The 20,056-nt window shown below is 37.0% G+C and overlaps 1 protein-coding gene across 1 annotated transcript in view; it reads right to left on the reverse strand.

Annotated features, from left to right (window-relative positions):
* Positions 1-2,127: 2,127 nt before the first annotated feature.
* Positions 2,128-20,056, reverse strand: part of GNPTAB (N-acetylglucosamine-1-phosphate transferase, alpha and beta subunits) — a 38,694-nt gene continuing 20,765 nt past the window's right edge. Inside the window, exons 9-20 of the mRNA XM_010144998.1 lie at positions 19,602-19,772; positions 17,816-17,939; positions 16,887-17,090; positions 14,666-15,774; positions 13,562-13,761; positions 13,069-13,288; positions 11,924-12,037; positions 9,261-9,346; positions 7,406-7,504; positions 4,172-4,339; positions 2,755-2,845; positions 2,128-2,175 (exon numbers count right to left, since the gene is read on the reverse strand). Of these exons, the coding sequence (XP_010143300.1) occupies positions 2,128-2,175; positions 2,755-2,845; positions 4,172-4,339; positions 7,406-7,504; positions 9,261-9,346; positions 11,924-12,037; positions 13,069-13,288; positions 13,562-13,761; positions 14,666-15,774; positions 16,887-17,090; positions 17,816-17,939; positions 19,602-19,772 (2,634 nt within the window). The remainder of the gene's footprint in view (positions 2,176-2,754; positions 2,846-4,171; positions 4,340-7,405; positions 7,505-9,260; positions 9,347-11,923; positions 12,038-13,068; positions 13,289-13,561; positions 13,762-14,665; positions 15,775-16,886; positions 17,091-17,815; positions 17,940-19,601; positions 19,773-20,056) is intronic.

The following is a 20,056-nucleotide window of genomic DNA, read 5'->3' on the forward strand; positions in this document are numbered from 1 at the left end:
ACTGCCTTAAAAATTCTACCAGCTCTTCCCAACTATTAATTAGAATGCCAAATATAAATTTTTTTTAAAAATCCAATCTTAGTCAAACTTGAATCTACCTAATAATAGTTTGAAACGTAAGAAGCTATCAAATCTTTCTTGTATTTCTTGAAATATTTAATTTTCTGCTAGTCTGATCTACTGTAGATTTAAACTACTTATTTATATCCTAAGTTTCAGCATAATATATATTACTAGCATGACATAAAGTGCTGGAATTTTTACAATGCTCAAAAGTTTGATTCTACTTTGAGAATCTACTCATGCTTCAAATTAATATTAAATTATTACTGTTGGAAGTTTTTGAAGGGAAAAGTAAAAACTTTTAATATAAGGATTCACATGCATTAATGGCTAATTTATCAAAATGTGTGAGTTTTTATTTACTTTAAAAGGGGAACAACAGACAAAACACATTTTAGTTAATTTCAAAGCAAACCAAGTCTTTTACAATACGTATGCACATACATTTGGTACACCATCTGATTACAAAAATTAATGCTTTTTTGAACGCTAATACAATTAACTGAAGATACACCACCCAAGATTTCTGCTTGAAAATATTCAGTATCCTTTCCCACATAAAACTGTACTATTCTGATGTCTAAGCAAAGTACAGGGCCAAACCGTGTTGAATTTAAAACCACCAAAGCTTCACGTCAGTACAAATACTGTTTTCTGGAGTGAAACGCTGCTCCCATACACTGCTACATTAAAGCAGTTTGTTACCCATTCACAGAGAGGCACTTTTGCTTTTTTATTTACAGTGCTTGTAAAACACTATACACCTTGATCATTTTCACTTAATTACAACCTTCACTCTATAATCAAGCCATGAAGTAATATCATTGTATTCTTTGAAATCTAATACATCAGATAAAGTACCTTTCACATAATGATTAATTGTTCTGTTGTTGTGTGTTTTTTTTCATTAGCATACATTTCTTCCAAACCTCAATTAGGGGTGTGAATTGTCACTGTGCTTTAAAGAATGTCAACATCAATAAGTGTGTACTAAACAAAATGACAAGGTACATAGTTCTCCATTTTCCCGTAGGGCTGGAAAAAAAAAAAGCAGCAATGACAAATTTGCAAAATGTTTTGGAATGCAAGATCAAGGACCTGTTACACCGATCCCAAACAACTTTGCCTTCCAACATTTTATCTTGTTGGCAACATCCACTGCAATAAATGCAGTTATATTTCTTTAGGCAACCCTTTTTATAAAAAAGGATAACATGGCCATGAACTAACAGCTGTAAAGTTAGATCTGTTGAAAACTGCCTACGTACAGGTTTCCTGCAATTTTGTTGTTGTTGTTGTTTATCATTGTCACAGCTCCAACAGCTTGTATATCATGAAGAGTAGTGTGGAGATTCTAACATGATTTTCTTTTCTTCATATCAACATAGTTAACTGTTAAACCATGAAAGACACTTAGGAGAGATTTTAAATGCTTATCACATCTTGAGGTAGACTGATCTCCAAAATAAAGCTCTTCTACACTTTGATTCGTTCGTGACCAATTTCCTTTTGGATCCTTCTCCTTGGAAAAATCTTTCGTCTAAGTGCAATTAGCTGCGGAGAGAAAAAAAATACTACAATATTTAGTTCTCTGCTGGGCTAGAGATGCACAGCTAGTTGGAAAACATAATTACCATGAATGATACAGATTAAGTCAATACTGTCCTTTTGTTTTCCCCTTCACTGCACAGGATGGAAGTGGTTCACTCAAATTCATCTATTAGACATGCCCATTTACACTGGGCTTCTCAATAACCAGAATACAAGCAGAAAGTGAAGGACACAGTATGCCTACCTTCTGATTACTTCAGTTAATTTGTGTATTTAATTTAATATAACACCAGGCTACATTCAGTTTCTAAAAGATCAACACAAAGCTGTCATCTTCAAACAGCATTTATAGACCTAGCTGTACTACTGAGTTGAGCACCCCCTTCCAAAACCAAGTACAATTGGAAGGCAAGTTTTCTAATACATACCACAGGCTGAAAAAAAAAATCAAGGGAAAGATTAATGCAAAAGTTACAGGTGGGAAAAAATAATCAAAGGCCAGCCTTTCAAGAATTATACCCTCTTCATCAGACCATGGAAAGTGTTACTTAAGGCCCCAACCTGCAAAGAATTACCCATATGATTTGTTCCATTGACTCCCTCTAAGTTTAGCAGAATTAATCATGTTCAAGAAAGCCATTTTACGCTTGCAGAAGTGGAGGGGTGTTTTCCCTTCAAGTCAGATTAAAAATCTTTTGAATTCAATAGGAGTCTTCGCAATTACTTAGGAATGAGATATAGGCAAGACCTCTAAATACCTTAAGATTCTCTTCAGGACAAGAGTATTGCTATTACTTAAATTTTCTTATAAAACTTTGCACTTTTACCAATATGTGTGTTAATAGACTAGGAACTTAAAAAACACTTACTGATTTTGAACATCCAAATTTAGGATGATGGACTTGACAGTCACAAGGAGCCTGAAAAGAGAACACCACTCTCCTACCCACCATGACTCTTTTCAAGGAGTCTCAGTATGATGACTTATAAATTGAAGCAACCTAATCATTAGTCGTGTATATTTACTTCCTTCATGAAGGATAAATCCTAGCAACACTCAAAAAAATCCATCTTATGCTATCCTGAAAATACAGCAAACTATTAAATGGAATAAATTTGGTAAGAATATATTAATTTTACCTGTTCAGCAAAAAATGAGATGACTGTAAATACAATAAGTATTACTAGAACACAATGGGTCCAGAATTTGAGCTTGTCTCTATATGCCCTCCTGCACAAAAAAAGAAGGAAACAGAAAAACAGCTTCGTTGAATATAAATGCAAATTGTAAACTTTATAAAGAGTTTTCATCAAACAGGCAAAGAAAGTTTTTTCCAGTACTTAAGGGGTAACTAGGAAGAGGGCAGAGACTCTTCACAAAGAGTCACATGGAGAGGACAAGAGGCAACAGATACAAGTAGGACATAAAAGAAGATTTTTTTTCCAGTGAAAACAATCATTCACTATAACAACCTCCCCAGGGACATGGTGGAGTTGCCACCACTGGAGATTTTCAAAATGCAACTGGACATGGTACTAGATAATCTAATCTAGCCTCCCTTTCCCACGAAATGTTGGGCCAGACGATCTTTCAAGGTCCCTTCCAACTTGGGCTGTCCATTTCGGTAAAACACTTTAATAAACACAGATTTCTACCAGTACTTCAGCATGCTTTAACCCATCCTGGTAGCAATCTGCTCTGGCTATAAAAAAGTCCAAAAAATGTTCTTTTGAAGCTAACAAAGTCTTGATGGATGTGCTCAAAAAGGGAGCCCAAAATACATCTACTCCTCCCGCAAAAATTTCTACGGCTAACTGCTGAAATGGGTTTGTCCCCCCACTCCCTCTGCCACTGCTACACAAGGCTCGTAGCACTACAATCCACGCCTATTCTTGTTACCTAATCCTCTTGATTCCTTCTGCAGTTCCTCTAATATTTTCTTTCCTTACTAACAGCTACTTCTCATAATTTGCTGATCAACAGTTACTATAACCATCTTCTTGTCTCATTTTTATCACTGTACCTGTCAACCTTTCCTTGTATTCTCAAATCAACGACCTCCATTTCTGAAGTTATTATTTATAAAATGGCAAAAGGTAAGCACAAAAATTTCACACATTATGTAAAAATGAGACTCACAAGTATCTTTTCTGATCATTATCCAATTATTGTGGTCTGATAGGTTTAAAAAAAACAAAATCACTTACTGAGAAACCTAACAGTTTATATTGCCCCTGTGCAACAGGCATTCCAAATAATGGTTTTAGTGGTTTTTAACATTTAAAGAAAGCCAGAACTCCTGAATTACTTTAAAAAAAAAAAAGATCAACTTTTTCTTTGAAGCAGGTTAGGGCCTGTAAATGAAATCTTAATGACTTTAAGAGCACCAGAAAAACCCAAATCCTGCAAACTTCCAATTTTAGTCTATTAAAATTTTTTCACATTAATTTCACTTTCTCTCATGACAACACAGAGAAAAAAATGGCTTGTATCAATATGTTCTATAATTATATGCTATCACACTACAATAAATTGAAGAGAACCTGTGTAACATACCATTCCTGGAGTTCATGCATGTGAAGGAAACGATTCCGATATTCCCTAGGCAGTTCAAACTGGGAAGGTACGGGAAACATTGATTCATAAAAATCCCTAAGCACTGCTTTCACTGTCTGAGCATCCTTATGATTGTGATCAATATTGTCATTTAGACAAACAAATTTTCTAGAAAACAAGAAGTTGCCATTAGAATATTTTTTTAATAATATAGCAAGCAACACAGCAGTTATTGGCAAACCAAGAACACGAACAGAATCCTTTTAAAGAAGATTTGATAGAGTAGCCTCTTAGAACCAGATTGATATATTTGATACTGGTAATCAGTTTCCTTATTGCTGCACTAAATTAAATAAATTTTATTTTAATTCTAAGAGCACCAAGGCTGACAGTGAGTCAAAACCTCTGAGGAACCCAATGACAAGCAATATTCCTCTCTCTTCTATTTATATAATGCTGCCATCTAATGGGCACTTGCCTGCATCATCCCAGAGCCCACCACTGGATATAGACTACAGGTTAGAAGGCCAGCACTATGATTGGGGTAAGGGGGTTTATAGTTCTAAATACATTGTCATAAGTATCTTAAAAAAACCAAAGTGAGCTCCCCTGTAGGAGGTAAACATACTAAATTATTCATATTTTAGTGTGAGTGGAGAAAGTAAACACAGAAACTATAGAAGATAGGACAAAAGAAGGCAAAGCTTGGTGCCCAGGCTTTGAGTTCCTCAGAACACTCTATAAATTGAGTAGGACATGAATCACAGACTCAAAGCTGAACTTTAATAATCAACCAAAATACAAACAACAACAACCAGGGTAGAATTTATATGGAAATCACTGCGAGCAAATAAACACGCTCCCAGTAATGCCTCCTGCAGAGAATTATTTCTTGCATAAGAAACACACAACTGCAAATTACTGAAACTGAAGCAGCAGCCAGTGTGCTAGACTGGTATGTGCCCTTAGCCACTCTGACCTGGTGCTTGACCACAAAACTTCCCTTTCCCACATATGGGCAAGGTTATGTGCTTTATATATATTGTCAGATACAAGACCCTTAAATTTTCTCTAGAGGGAGGATCGTATCTGGTGACATATGCCTTGTCACTGCTAACCTTTGTAATGGTCAGCTTATTCTCTATAGTATGGTGTGTTCTTTCAAAGAGCAAAGTTCAAACTTCCTACATCAATCTGCAAGTAAGTAGAACTCTAGAGCATGCGAGTTGGCCTCGGCAGGCCATTACCACTTTTCCGCAGTCTGTACAAAATCTGCCATAATTGGTAACTTTGCTCTGGACAATTACGTGTAGAGGATAAACATTCAAATTGCAGCAGTCTATGCCTACATTATCAAGTAATACTATGCAAAGCAGGTAGTTATGGCAATTAGACGTCTACACTATAAGCATTTTAGGAGTTATTCTGGACTATCCCTGACCTTGTCCCTCGAACTGTTAGCTCATTAGCCCCAGGAATGCAGTAGCTGCACTCCTGGAGTGTATATGCCTGTTCAGCTTCATCTGAAAGAGTTGCAGTTTACAGACATTGTTACTCACAGCAAACCAAAGCACAGCAAGTGGGAGCAATGAGGATATTAACCTGTTTCAGATGGAAAGACTGTTTTAATCCATTCAAAAGAAACCAAGCCTGACATTCCTTAGGATATTCCCAAATTAATGCCTAGATGATTAAGGCTCACTTTTCCTTAAGGATGCAAAGCAAACATTTTAAGCAGGTCAGTAAGTGAACAATATTTTTAGTTCATCCCAACAGAGGCACTGAATAACTGGTTTTGGAGTCTGTGTGTGATTATTGGTTTATATGCAGGGAAAACATGGCAAAGAGAAAGAAATGGCATGCCTACCTAACCATGCCAGCTTTCCTTTGCTAACCAGGTATGACTAAGTAGTGAACTGTACTTTGCAGGAATACAGACCAAGCAATTGACTCAAACTCACTTCATGAACCAGTCAACAGTTTTCTTTTGACCCGGGTCATTGTGGGAACTGAAATGCAGGAGTTGGGGTGGCCAGAAGTCACTCTTGTAAGGAGAAGCAATAGATACAAACCACTTGCAAAACGTCTCAAGACTCCACTCCCCTTTTGAATGAATGACCTAGCAAGTAGTACAGTGAAAACCTTTTGTTTATTTACAAGGCAAATAACAGTGTATCTTTACAGGCAGCTGAGATTACCCAATAGCTTGCTGTGACCTGCGAGAGGAGGTTTCATTTTCCCTGGCCCAAAGTATCTGGTCCTAATTTCCCTCTTGCTCTGTTTTTTGACACTTGTCAGACCCCTCCTTGACGCCAAACTCACTAAATTGGCAGAGAACTCTCCAGCTTTCTGAAAACAGAAGCAAGATGCAAGACAAAAGCATGCAACCAAGAACAAGGACAAAGAAGGAGATGTGGTGGAAGCACTGTCTCATTTCTAAGACAGCTAACTATTAAATTATCTCACTATGTCTTGTCAAACCCCAGTCATGCAGTGGGCTCAGGACTACAGTTAAATGCTTCTGTGAAGCAGATCCAGATTCTGAAATACAGCATCCTTTGCTGTACAAGGTGGTTGCTGTGAAACGTATTCTAGAACGCTTATTTTCCCCATTTACTTCACAGTAATTTCAGGAGCCTAATTCAACACTGCAGAGCCTGCTCTCGCATTTGGGTATCTAAAGCTTTTACCACTGCAGAGTGGAGAAACAGAGGAGTACCTTCCAGCTTTGGATTGTTTCTCACCAGATATTAAAAAAAATGACTAACACCTCTTGACATGTTGTCACAGAGCATGAAATCATAATGGATACACAAAACTGATTTTGTAACAACATAATAAAAACCAATAGTTTTATTTTAAAATTGATACATGAAGCAGATCAAAATGCTATTCCTTTAAAATAAAGTTGTCTGCAATTTAAAATGTATGCCCTGAATGACAAAAATGAAAGCCTCAAAAACAGCTCAAGTTTACCTATAAGTTTTCAAGGGTTTTAGATATATAAAAATGTGACAGAAATGAATGAGATAACCCCAAGCATAATGGAGAGCAGTTACTTCTCTTCGGTTAAATAGGAAAGATGAGAAGAACTTTTGGTTAAACTTGTTCCTACCCTGTAGCACACAGTGTAAAAATACACGACAATAAGTTTTTTCATACACACAGTTTAAACAGCTGAAGCAGAAAACTAAAACCACCTCAAAACTTCATACAAATCAAGAAACAGAATACCTGGGATTTTTTCGTATGTCATCCAGCTGACCAACTACATGAGAAACATTTGTGCGAATCATTTTGAAGGCAATTTCCTCTTCTCCCATGATTTCAAACCTTATTGTTAAAATATTCATACATTAATAAAACAACCTAAAGTCAGATTCAATAAATATTACTCTTTTATTTAATAACTTGTTTCTGATCTGACTGGCCAACCTTCATTAGAATTTGTCATTTGCATATACTGCTTTCTTTCAGTATATTTACGTTTTTCAGCTCACACCCTTGCGCAGAACCACTTACCTACAGATGTAATAGTAGCCACCCATAAATGAAAGAACTGAATTCTAATACAGAGTATATAAAGTGTAAATTTTCACATAAAAGTAACAACTGATCTGAGAGTAGACTTAAGACTTACTATGCTATTGACATTTTTGCGGGTTTTTTTTTTTAAACACAATTTACACTTGTCATTTACAATTACACTTCAGACATGAGAAAACACATTCTTATTCTCCAATCACAAACACCATAAAAATCTTAAAACAGAATTACAGAAGAGTATATAGAACTACAAACAAACCCTTCCTCATCCACCTAATCGATAACTTTCAACCAACTACATGAAATGCAGAAGTATATCATCTCTGAAGGATACTTTGAGTTTGAAAGAACATGTGACCCTAGTTTAACAGTCTTACTAAAAGTACCACTGATTTTTCACCTTTCTTATCTTGACATAAGAAAATAGCTTGCCTGCTCCTTGACGTCTCACCTAAGAAACTATTCCATTTATAAAGCTCACAAAATTAATAATACACCTATTTAATATTAAAGTTCAACAGAACAAAAAAGCAGCATATATCCTAATGATACAAATCAGTTTAAGTACAGGAAATCCTTGCCCTGACCCCAACATTCTTCAATCTCATTTGTTGTGAAGCTTCTCAGTTTCAGCATAACCTCTCCCGGGAATGGAATTATTTATAAAGCTTACAGCACAACTTGAGGTACCATGAATTAATGTATGATAATGTCTAAAAGCTGCCCTAAGCAGTATCTGTAAGCTGCAGAATGAAAGAAGGTTTGACTTTTTAGCCACTCCTGGGGCAACTACATGCTTCAGAGAACCACCCTCCCCTGCCCAACAGTGATGGTGAGGCAATGGACAGGGGACAAGGTAATTGCTCCATGCCAGCAAACAGCCTCACTGACATACCACCGGTTTGCAGGTTTCAGAAAAGAAAGATCTGAAAGAACCTGATCTCAGGCGGATTTACTCAAATACAATTATTCAAACAAACCCACAGTCATGATCATGGGTTGACCTGCCCTTTCCAAAAGGAGATGGACACCTTTTTCTTGTCTGTCTCCTTTCCCTCCCTATCACTCCTCCTTGCAGGAAAACTACAAGGTAGTTCGGGCTAAAATGCTTTTTCTGTTCTTTTCATTTTTTAAGCTTCAGTAGAAGAAAGGATGAAGCAGATTTATAACTTCTAGGTACAGGTCAGGCTCTTTCCTCCTTTTTTATGCTCATTCACTACATATAGTCAATTTATATAGCCATCTGAAGACATTCTGGTTTCCTGTCATACAACGCAAACCAGGATCTGGCCCAAGATAACACAAGTAGCATGGAAATACTCGGTATACTAAATAAGAAGCTATAAAAAAAATTACATAATTCTGCACAACCAAAACATACATAAGTAGATATCAGTGTGATTCTTCAGTTCCACTGTTAAGATACATTGAGCTAAGATTTGTTAACATACATACACAATCTTTGGTCATAAATGTATTTATATGTCGTCTTATTGTTTTACAAAACCTAACGTGGCTTTTAAACAGGACTGTAACAACCTACCTGTATTTGTTCTTGTCCTTGTATGCCTTACGAATTCTGTCAGTCACAGGCTTGCAATTAGTCACTAGGTTTTTTGTTACAGGAGGCTGGAAGAAAACAGTGTTTAGATTATAGGTTACTGAATATTACAGAATCTTTTATACAGATGTACTTTGCAAAAAAACTTATTTTACAGCCAGGAAGGCCAGTGTATACTTTACTCTCCTGTAATGAAAAGCAATATTTGAGGGGAAAAACTAACAAAAGATATAGGTGCATAACATCACGATTTCCTATGCGTACAAATATTATATGAAAAATACAGATTATTTCTAGCAAAAACATTTCAGCTCATTTAACAGATGCCTTTGACATTTCTCTGGTAGAGGTCACCAGTAACACATCAGCAGAACAGCTGATACACATGAGGCATTATTTCTATCACAAGCTATGTTGAAACAGTTCTCGGAAATGAAATCCCTATTCTCAAGAGATATTTCTGTGGCACTAGGCTCATTCCAAGAAGTTTAGCTGTTGCAGACAACAGAAGTAAAAATCAATTACACCTCTGCGCTAAACACAAATGCTATTTTCTCACTATTTGGACTGCTAACATTAGTACATTAGGCATCACTGTTTAGATTAGTATTTTACTAACTCTCCAAAAAGATTAAAGTAATTTGACATTGTACCTGACCACTGAGACTTATTCTAAACCCTATCTTAAAATATATCCATGGCAGCCATCCTTTACTACTACTCAAAGCTTTTACTTCCCAGAATTTTGAAGCCTGAATTTAGTGTCATAAAGAGGCAAAATTAAATAAGGCTATAGTGGATATAATGTCCTTGGGACTGTGCAGGACCCTCAAATCCACATTTCCATTTCTTCAAAACAGGCTAACAGAATGGTTTTATATAGAACTTTGTTGAAATTCAGTCTTAGAGGAAAATATCTTTAAAACCTTGTGACATAACCTGATAAGAATACAATGCACAACAGATGTCCAAAGGGAAGGAAAAAGAAAACAAATATATATAGACATTGACTATTTTTATCTACACACACATTGTAAATGTGTGTACTATGATTGGCATGTGTTGGGATCGATAATGCTCTTCTACTACCCAAAAGTTCATCATCTGTACTCATTGAAATTATTTTTGCTTTGATACAGTACTGCTTTGAAGCTATAGAACACCTGGTCATCAATCTAGCAAAGTACATGCACACATTTTTTTCAAATGCATAGGTTGATGCAGGAATTAAAGAAATTCAGATATTAGCGTCAGATCTAAAGATTCTAGATTCCAAATTCCAGCAGGTTTTAGTAAGAATTTAACAACTAACATAGAAATTAAGAACTTAAATCCTTAAGGAACATCTAGTCCCAAGACCTCAGTTTTCACAGAACCGCAGAACCGTTTAGGTTGGAAAGAACCTTGGGAGCTTATCTGGTACAACCTTCCTGCTCATGTAGGGCCACCTGGTGCCAGTTGCTCAGGGCAATGTCCAGATGGCTTCCAAGTATCTCCAAGGATGGAGACTGGCCATAAATGGGCAACCTGCACCAGTGCTTAATCACCCTCACAGTAAAAAAAAAAGTGCTTCCTGATGTTCAGAAGGAACCTCCTGTGTTTTCATTTTGTGCCCATTACCTCTTGCCCTGTCACTCGACACCTCTGAGAAAAGCCTGACTCCATCTTCTTTGTACCCTCCCTTCAAATATTTGCATACATTGATGAGAACCCCCCTTGAGATCACTCTTCTTTAAGGTTAACAGTCCTAGCTCTCTCAGTCTTTACTCATAAGATAAATGCTTCAGACCTTTAATCACCTTCATGGCCCCTCGCTGGACTCCAGCAGTATGTCCATATGTCCCATGTACTGACAAACGTGGAGTTGGGACATACATTCCAGGTGTGGCTGCTCCAGCGTGGAGTAGAAGGGAAGGATCACCTCCCTCAACCTGCTGGCAGCACTGCCTCTATTGCAGCCCAGGATGTACCATCAGCCTTCTTTGTGGCAAGGGCACACTGCTGTTCAACTGGTGTTCAGTGTTCAACTTGGTGCCCACCAGGACTCCCAGGTCCTTTTCTGCCAAGCTCCTTTCCAGCTGGATAGCCCCTAGTATAGTGTATGGAGTTGTTCCTCCCCAGGTGCAAGACTTTGCACTTCTTGTTGAACTTCATAAGGTTCCTGTCAGCCTATCTTTGGATGTTAAAAGGAGTTAGTTTGAAGCCTTCAAATTAGGAAGAATTATTCTTAATATCTCCATCTGATGGTTTGGTGGGGTTTTTTTTTGTTTTGTTTTCTTTTTAAATACATGGATTATCATTCAGGTAAAGACTTAGCAGAAAGTTCTAGTCAGAGACCTGTTGGGCTTACCGTCTCTTTGGTTCATAACAATTAATTTGCCTAACAAGAATGACTTTTTAAATCCCATATATAACAACATTTTAAAGCCCTTTTCCTTAAACAGCTTTTCTGTTTAAGGAAATTAATGGCTTTATAAGTTAGGAATTAGCTTGTAAATTTTCATTTTATAACACTTCATGTACACATAGGTAGAAATGATTGTAAATGCTTTCCTACTAGAAACCAAACCAGCTTTCCCCCCCCCTCCCCCCCACAGTATGCTGAGGAAAGAACCCAAGCATCTTTTAAGACCAATGCTTCTTACCAGATTTGGATCATAATACGCTTCTTGAGTTGGTGGAATGACATGGATCTGTGTGACGTTGGCAGGAAGAGCTTTAGAGCAGTTTATTAGCATTTGTTCTAGACCTGTCAAATCCTAAAAGAGAGAGAAGAGAGGTAATCCTGTTTTCTCACTGACATAGTTCTAAAAACCCAGGGTGCACAGACATACTTAATGTGATCTACATTACAAATTTCTGTGCTACTGTTGGAAAAAGACAACTTTATATTCAGCAGACTCCAATTCAACAACTGTCAAAGTCAGTGGGACTCCCCAGACGATTAAGGTAAAGCAAGGGCCAGGGCATAGTTGGACTGAAACCAGATAAAGCATGACTTAATGTCATTTTCATTTAAAATTAGAAACACATCTTGACTGATGATGTCAGGACAGTACAAAATCTCCAAACCATCAGTAGCATATTGAATCCCAAATCAAGCAAACAAACCAAAAAGGGTCAGGAAGAAGATTTCCTGATTAAGGTACAGGTCAGAAACACACTAAAGCAGATCTGCGTTCCAGCTCTGACAGTTCTGATTCAAGAACACATTATTTCGTCTGTTTGTGCCAATTCCTGTCTGTAAAGTAGAAGTAGCACAAATTGTTCTCTACCAACTGTCCCTAAGAGTCTAAGTCCTACAAAGACCATGTCTGTTTAGCAGGTTCCTAAAATGATCAGAAGTGTGAGTCTTTGTATATGGTCATAGTATTTACTAGTACCCTTTTTCTCAATTCTTTCTTTAGGCTATTAAGTTCCTCAGGACAAGAATTGTCATTGACCATGTGCAAGAACAAGACTAAGCATAGCAGGATCCTACTCTTCACAGTGACTTTTACCCGTGAATATCTTTTCTGACAAACTTACACTAACTGCTTTCTTGAATTTGAATGCCAGTGATCCACTTTTCTGATGCTGCTAGAACTCAGTTTAATTGTTGACTCCTTAAAACAATGATAAAGTAGAACACAATGTTATATTCTCCAGGTAAAATTTAAGAATTGCCGAATGTTACAGATGCCATAAGCAAGAATAAATAAATATTTAACTAATTTTATTTGTAACAGTTTTTGACTTTAAAACTTATTTTAAAAGTTACTCTTAAAAGTTTTTGGTCAGGAAAGAGTACCTGCAAACTCAGTGGTAGTTCATGGATTCTTGTGGCCAGTGTGCGAATCTCTCGGTCAGACAAAATGCCTGACTGGTCCGTATCGACCTCATCGAAGATCTGAGAAATGTTCAGTGGCTCAACTGCACTCATAAGATAGTAGAAATATGAAAAAGCAAACTGCATATCTTCTGAGTGCCGCACTTTGTGAAATGATGTCTTGTCAAACTCCTCAGGAAACCTATATAAGAATGTAAACTAATTTAGTACTCCAGTTCCTCAAAGTAAAATGTTCCTTACCTAAAACCAAATTCTCATCTAGACTTTTAAAGGGTCCTCAAAAGCCTCCATATTTTAGCACAACTATCACAGTGTAATAAATTCCCTATTTCCTTTTTCAAAATATAATTTTAACGAATACCCATCAACACATTGGAAATAGCTATAGCAAAGCATCAACACAAAGTAGAATTACCTACAGTTTTACATTATTTCAAACAAAAGATATACTCACATATCCTGTAGCTCTTGCATAACAGTGCGGTCAATCATGTGAGGCATGTGAGCAGGGACTTTCCGAGATGTAAATCCAAATTTGCTGTTTAAAAGTTTATTTACGTATCGAAGGGAGTCAGCAAATGTGTCTTTCAGCTGCCTTCCAAAATGTTTACCATCAGTGAAGTACGACATTTGTTTGAGCAATGACTCTTCTTCCTAAATAGAAGGACAGGCATAAATCAAGATTACATTACCAAAAAGGACTGAAAAATTAAACACACAAGAAAAATTTCATCCAGATGCCAACTCTTTCCAATATCTGAAAATGGGAAGAGAAGTTTTGAGTATTTTTCTTCATATTCTTTAGTTCTCTCTTTAAAAAGGAAAGATAAAAGGTAACTTTTTCCTTAAAACTTCCATGCTTTAAGGAAAAATCCATAAAAACTTCCTTAATATTTGTGCTGTGACACTTCCCACACACAAAGTCCCTGTTTGCTATTATTTAAACACTGCTTTTCTTATTATTCCATATTTGATAAACTGACATCTTATGAATATAAAGATTTCCTATGCAAAATCCAATCTCAGATGAACAGAGAGGTATTAATTTAAAAACATAGCTCCTTTTGCTATTTGGAGTAGTGCAAAGCAGTTGCTACAGACTGAAGCACAGTCTCTATCATCTCTGCTGGAGGTTTTCAAAACCGCTGAAATGCTTTAGGTGGAAGCAGAGGGAGCATCCTACACATTTACTCGACATGATCTGGATATTCAGTTTTGTTGGCAGACTCTCAATTTAATTTTCAGAACCCAAATGTTGACCACTATACATATTTTACTTTTTTTTAATAAACTGAGTCCATGTTTGCATAAATGCAATCAAAACAAAATTTAAGCTTTCAGTTGTAGTGCTATATATGTCTGAACAATAGCACTGTGCCAACGTAAAATGAATAAAAAGTGAATCTGTCAAAAAAAAAAAAGCAATAGAAAGGGAACAGAAATGGCTATTCAGCTTTTACCACCTAGTCAAGAGTGGCCCAGATTGATCTCCATAAATTCTCCACTAAATGCAGGAAGATGCAACTATTGCAGTAAGCAATGGTGTTGAGATACTTACATCAAGAAGGTCCTGGAAATACTTCTTTTTCTCCCATGGCAAAAAGCCTTGGTAACTTCCAGCATAAGACTGCAATTTTCTTCCCACTAGCCCCTCCCTTACATTTGCATCCACCTGCGCATGCCCTTTTCCTTCTTCCATTCCTTGTGTGTCTTCTCCAGTATCTAAATCCCCGGTATGTTTTGATTTCTGGGTTTCCCTTAATACAAGTACATTCAGTACTTTTTCTTGAGTTTCATTTTTATTTCCCATGCTCTGAGAGCGAACTGTGGATTTAGGCCTTACTTTATAAATGGGTTTATTTGTGATCATTGTCACAACAGTCTCTTTTGTTCCTGTAAGCCTTGAAGGAACTTCTTCATTTGCTTTTATTGGTTTTATTTTGCCATCATTTACATCTTTGTAAAGCTTCTGCCAGCTGGTATGGTTCTTCTGACCTTCTGAATGACTATACACGCCCTTCTTTTCCAGGCCCGTAATACCCGTTATTGTAGTTAACACTTGGAAAGGTCTTAGGAGAGCAGCCTTGGATAGGTTAAATCCTTTCTGAGTAATATCACCATTTAGTAGTTTTAAGTCCAACTTCTGGAGTGCTAGCTGAACATCTTCAGGAAGGAGAGACACATTTACTGATGGTATTATCACTTCTTCATGTGGACTCCCTTTTGTGCCGTTTCGATGTCTCCTGACTCTTGGAAAGCGTTTTTCTTCAGGAATATCCTCAAATATCATTTCAGCTTCTGGCATTGAAGTTATAGCTTTAAAGTCAGAGTTGGGTTTTTGCATGGCAGTTGAGTTCAGTTTTGGTTCCTCTCTAGTATCAACTTCAACAGCTACCTGCATTTTAAACTCTTCATCATTTTTATTTAGAAACGTAAGGTTAAAATAGATCACAGTTGCATTCATGCCGCTATGCATTATGAGGTGGATAGTTTTCCATTTGTTAGCAACTGAAGCATGTCGGATAATTGGATTATCACTATATGAACCCTCAATTCCTTTCTTGGCTATTTCACTGAAGCTGAAGTAGGGCAGACATTCACCTTTGGGAATAACATAGTAGGTCTGATTAAGCTGAAGTGTCACCTTGTACATCTCTTCAAAGTGATCTGGAAAAAAAAAGAAGCAAAACAGATTTCTGTCAGTTTGCAGTGTGATGCAGATCTCAGACTTTAAATGTAACATGCCCAGCTGGATTCACTATACTACCAGGGAGACAGCTTTGTGAAAGAACACTTACTGCACCTTCCAGTTCTTGCTCACCTATCTTTAATAACGAATTACAAGAACATGCAACGATATATAAAGCTGCCAGACATTCCAGTGGTAATTCTAAAAGCCAGTATAATTTATCACTTTTTTAGTCTCTACCTGAAAAGCCTAAGTGGCTCCTTATCACACACCACTTAAAATTATGTATCAGTCATAAGTAACATGCCCATACTACATTTTTGCCACATGCTAGTAGATGAATGTTACAATGGCTGGATTTCACTGCTACACTGCATCTTGATTTGAGACTTCCAAAACCAGATGAGGTGAATTGAACTTCTCCCTCCCACAGCAGAAGACAGATTATCTGTCATCTCTCATATGAACAAAAACGCACTGCCAGCAAAAGAATTGCTAGCAATGCATTTGTCTGGGCTCGGGTGCAGGGGAGCCTCTACTCTTCCAAAACAGGCAAAATTCTTCCATTTCTGTTCCTCTGCCTATACCAGACAGCACTCTCCAACACTTCACTCACTCCCACTAGTCTTTCCTATCAAAATAAACTTCAGATAACTTTACGGGTGACTGAAAGTAGCCCTTGGCAAGACCCCAGAGCCAGGCTTCAACTCACACTCCCAGCAACAGAGATGTTCTTTAAATTTCTTATCACTATGCCCATCAGGTCTATTTGCTCTATTTGGGCAAAGATTGTTTGCATAGCTGAAATGTAAGCCTCTTGGGGCAAGGAGTTTGATGCTTGTTGCTCTGTAAAGTATCAAGCAACCACTATGTTTAGTCAATAGCAGTTTTATTAAATGAAGCAGCATAAAATACTAATTCAGGTTTGGATTAGTGAATACAAAAAGCATATGATTTTTTTCTTCAGCAGCCAGCTCCATGATTCCATACGGGGCATCTTAGCTCAATCTGAGAGTAATGACAAATCAAACTAGTCAGGCAATTCAAGAAAATCCCTACAGAAGGTTTATCGGTGATGTATCTTACATACCCTGGCCACAGTCACCAGCATCAAATCCACAGGAAAGAACATTGCAGGCCTGATCACAGAACTTGTCTGCTAGCCAGGAATTAGCACAGCCTTGGTTACAGTATGAAACACCACTTATTCCTGCACCAAACTGCCATGGTGGTCCATTCCCAATACCTCCAACTGCACCTCCACCAGCAACATAGCGACTACCCCCACTGTTACCTACAGGGAAAGAAAGAAAAACAAGCCATTTGAAATCCCTGTTTCTGAGGAAAGGCGCACATTAAGCCACAGTGTTGAAGACTGAATAGTTGACAATCTTAGTTATCACCACTGAAATTAAAATGGGGCAAATGCTGACTAGCCCTCTGTGAGTTAGTGTAAAATCTAGTATGCACAATCTCACTGTACAAGTTTTGGAACCAACTTAAAATTGCAACAAAAACTTAAGCTTATTTTGTATTAACTTCAAAAAGGCAGGCAGAAAACTAACTTCTCATGCTTGCAGTCTTGACTTTACAGACCCCTAGAGCAGTATCACTTCTCAATACCTCAGTAACACCTCATTTTCCTACACTGCGGTCCTGAAAATTCAATCAAGAAACTGATGGCACAGCTTCCCAGTCCTGTTGTTATTCTGATTGAGTCAAAATTATATATAATATTGTATATATATATTATACAATAATATATAATAATTTGAATTTTTAAACCCTTCCTTTCAGCTGATCAGATTTGGTACCCAAAGAAAGTTTTTCCTATGCCTTACGACTTGCTGTCATTTTTCCATAGAAATTTGTAGTTTGTAAGAAACAAGGTTTTCATCTTTAAGACAACTTTTTTTAATTAAGACAAATTCTGTAGTTATAGGAGAACAACAAATTACAGAATTGTTATAAGAAAAAAAAAACAGTTCACTTTTTCTAAATTTACCATTGCTGTCTTACCAATGCAATCACCTCCATCCCAATCACATGCTGAGTTATTACAGGCTTTATCACAGTAACCGTCTTTAATCCACGAGCCAGGACACCCCTCAGCACAGTTTGGCACAGGCCAAGTCAAGTAAACCTGGAACAACGTTACAGTTCGAGACAAGAACTGGCAAACAGAAGTCAACTGAGCTTATTTCTTGGAATACAGAGACTTAAAATAAAGCATTCCTCTGTAGAGAACCTTAATTAGTCACAAAGCTCTACAAACAGCATTTAAATCCTTCACCAGTGAAGCAAGTTATCCCTTTCAAAGAGAAGGAAGGACTAAAGAATTCCTAAGGCCATGCAGCAAGGAAGCAATGGCCAGAAATAGAAAGCAGAACTTCCCAAACCTACTTCCGCAAACCATATTCCAATGAAAATTAATATTTTATCTTTTATCAGATAAGACAGAGGAACTTAAACTCTGAAATAGCTCTGCAGTTCACTTGTTCTCCTGACTCAAAATGTTTTTTTCATTACTAACCTGTCATGAGATAAGCAGCACGTGTTGAACATAATCCCTGAAGCATCTGATCCTCTACAACTTAAATTCTTCTAAGAATTGCCAAGGTAAAAAAAAGTGTGGGGGAAGTGTGTTGTTTCAACTTGGGAGGCATTAAAAACCACACACATTTTCCTTTAGGCCTTACTATTTCAAGATTTTACCATCATATTTCCTACTGAAACACTTTCTGATCTGGTTATCGCTAACAGCATTGCATCTAAGATGACTATCATAACTGGGGCAGAATAACTGAATAACAATAGAAATGGACTAACAATACCATTTTGCAATTATATGCCTACACCCTTAAAGATTTAACAGCTAAAAGCCTCCGAACATGCTCAAGTACCAAATCAGTAATTTCAGTGTAGCTTAAACTAATTTCATACTAAACCCTTCCGTGTGTCTGCACAAGTGTGCACTTCTGCCTGCAATGAGTTAATTCAGTGGTCTTTAGTGTCTTGTGTACTTACTGCTTGAATATAAATAATAAATATAAATCTTAATTTTTTTCCTCCATGTCACTCTTGTAGGTCAAGCTCACAGATGAAAATTCTGCTGGCAACCAGCATCTTTATGCATGACTATGTTTACTCAGCCTGCTTTCTCCCAGTTGCTGATAATAGGTTTGTTGAAAGACTAAATTACTCCATGTTTATGAAGATGCAACAATATCTTTTAATAAAGAGTTACATATATTATTATATATATAGATTGGACAAATATATTATGGGCGTCTGGAACAGAGATAACTAATGGTAAATTTAACTAGTAGACCAGGTTGAATGTCATCTAACCTCAGTGCTCCCATGGAATAATTGATTCTGTTTTGTGAGAAGTGTTCAAAACAAAACAAAAATAATTTACAAGGGAAGGAAGACTCAGAGCTTCCAAACACCACATCAGTCCTACCAGTACTCAAACAGAACATGGGAGAATTAGAGAATGACATTGGAACTAAAGCATGAAGCCTGACAGAGAAACCACTGTATCTCCAGAAACTTGAGTGAATGTGAAAAAATAATTCTGCAACCACACACCAACATAGCATACATACAAAAAAAAGACAAAGCCCTCCTCAGCCTACACCTTTGCTAACAATTGTCTACTTCAGAATAATGAACCTTTAGAGGTGAAAGGGGGGAGTGGGGAGCGATGGGAAATCTTGTATTTGCTCTCTCCTTCAAAGTAGTATTTCTTGGATTTATTAGATTAGCCTATATGGTAAAAGACCCTTTCATAATGCCTTACCTTTTGACCTTTAGAGTGACTGTAAAAATCGTCAGGCCAAACATCCTTCCCAAACATAACATCATCATTGAGATAGATAAACTTTTGAGAGAGGCCACTGATACGATGAATGTGACTTTCAATAGCGGGTGAACTGAAGGTAGGCAAGTGACTCACATTCTGAAATATTTCCTGAAACAAAAAAGCCCAAACAACCACAAACAGTTTCAGAAGGCAAAAATAAGTTAAAAAAGAAAAAATGCTAAACCACAAAAGGTCACCAGATATATGCGATACCACAAAACTGAAAAGCTTTATCAAGAACAAAGATAGATATGAAAAACAAAAAAGTCAAAATATTTTAGCAAAAAGGGAAAACTTTGCTATCTCGTTTTCCCCACATAAAACCAATTTCAAGTCTGCTGCTTAACTGATAAACTGCACTTCGTTCAATGCAAAGACACAAACTCCTCTTT

This window comes from Buceros rhinoceros, unplaced genomic scaffold (assembly GCF_000710305.1).
Source record: "Buceros rhinoceros silvestris isolate BGI_N320 unplaced genomic scaffold, ASM71030v1 scaffold11151, whole genome shotgun sequence".
Classification (NCBI taxonomy): Eukaryota; Metazoa; Chordata; class Aves; order Bucerotiformes; family Bucerotidae; genus Buceros; species Buceros rhinoceros.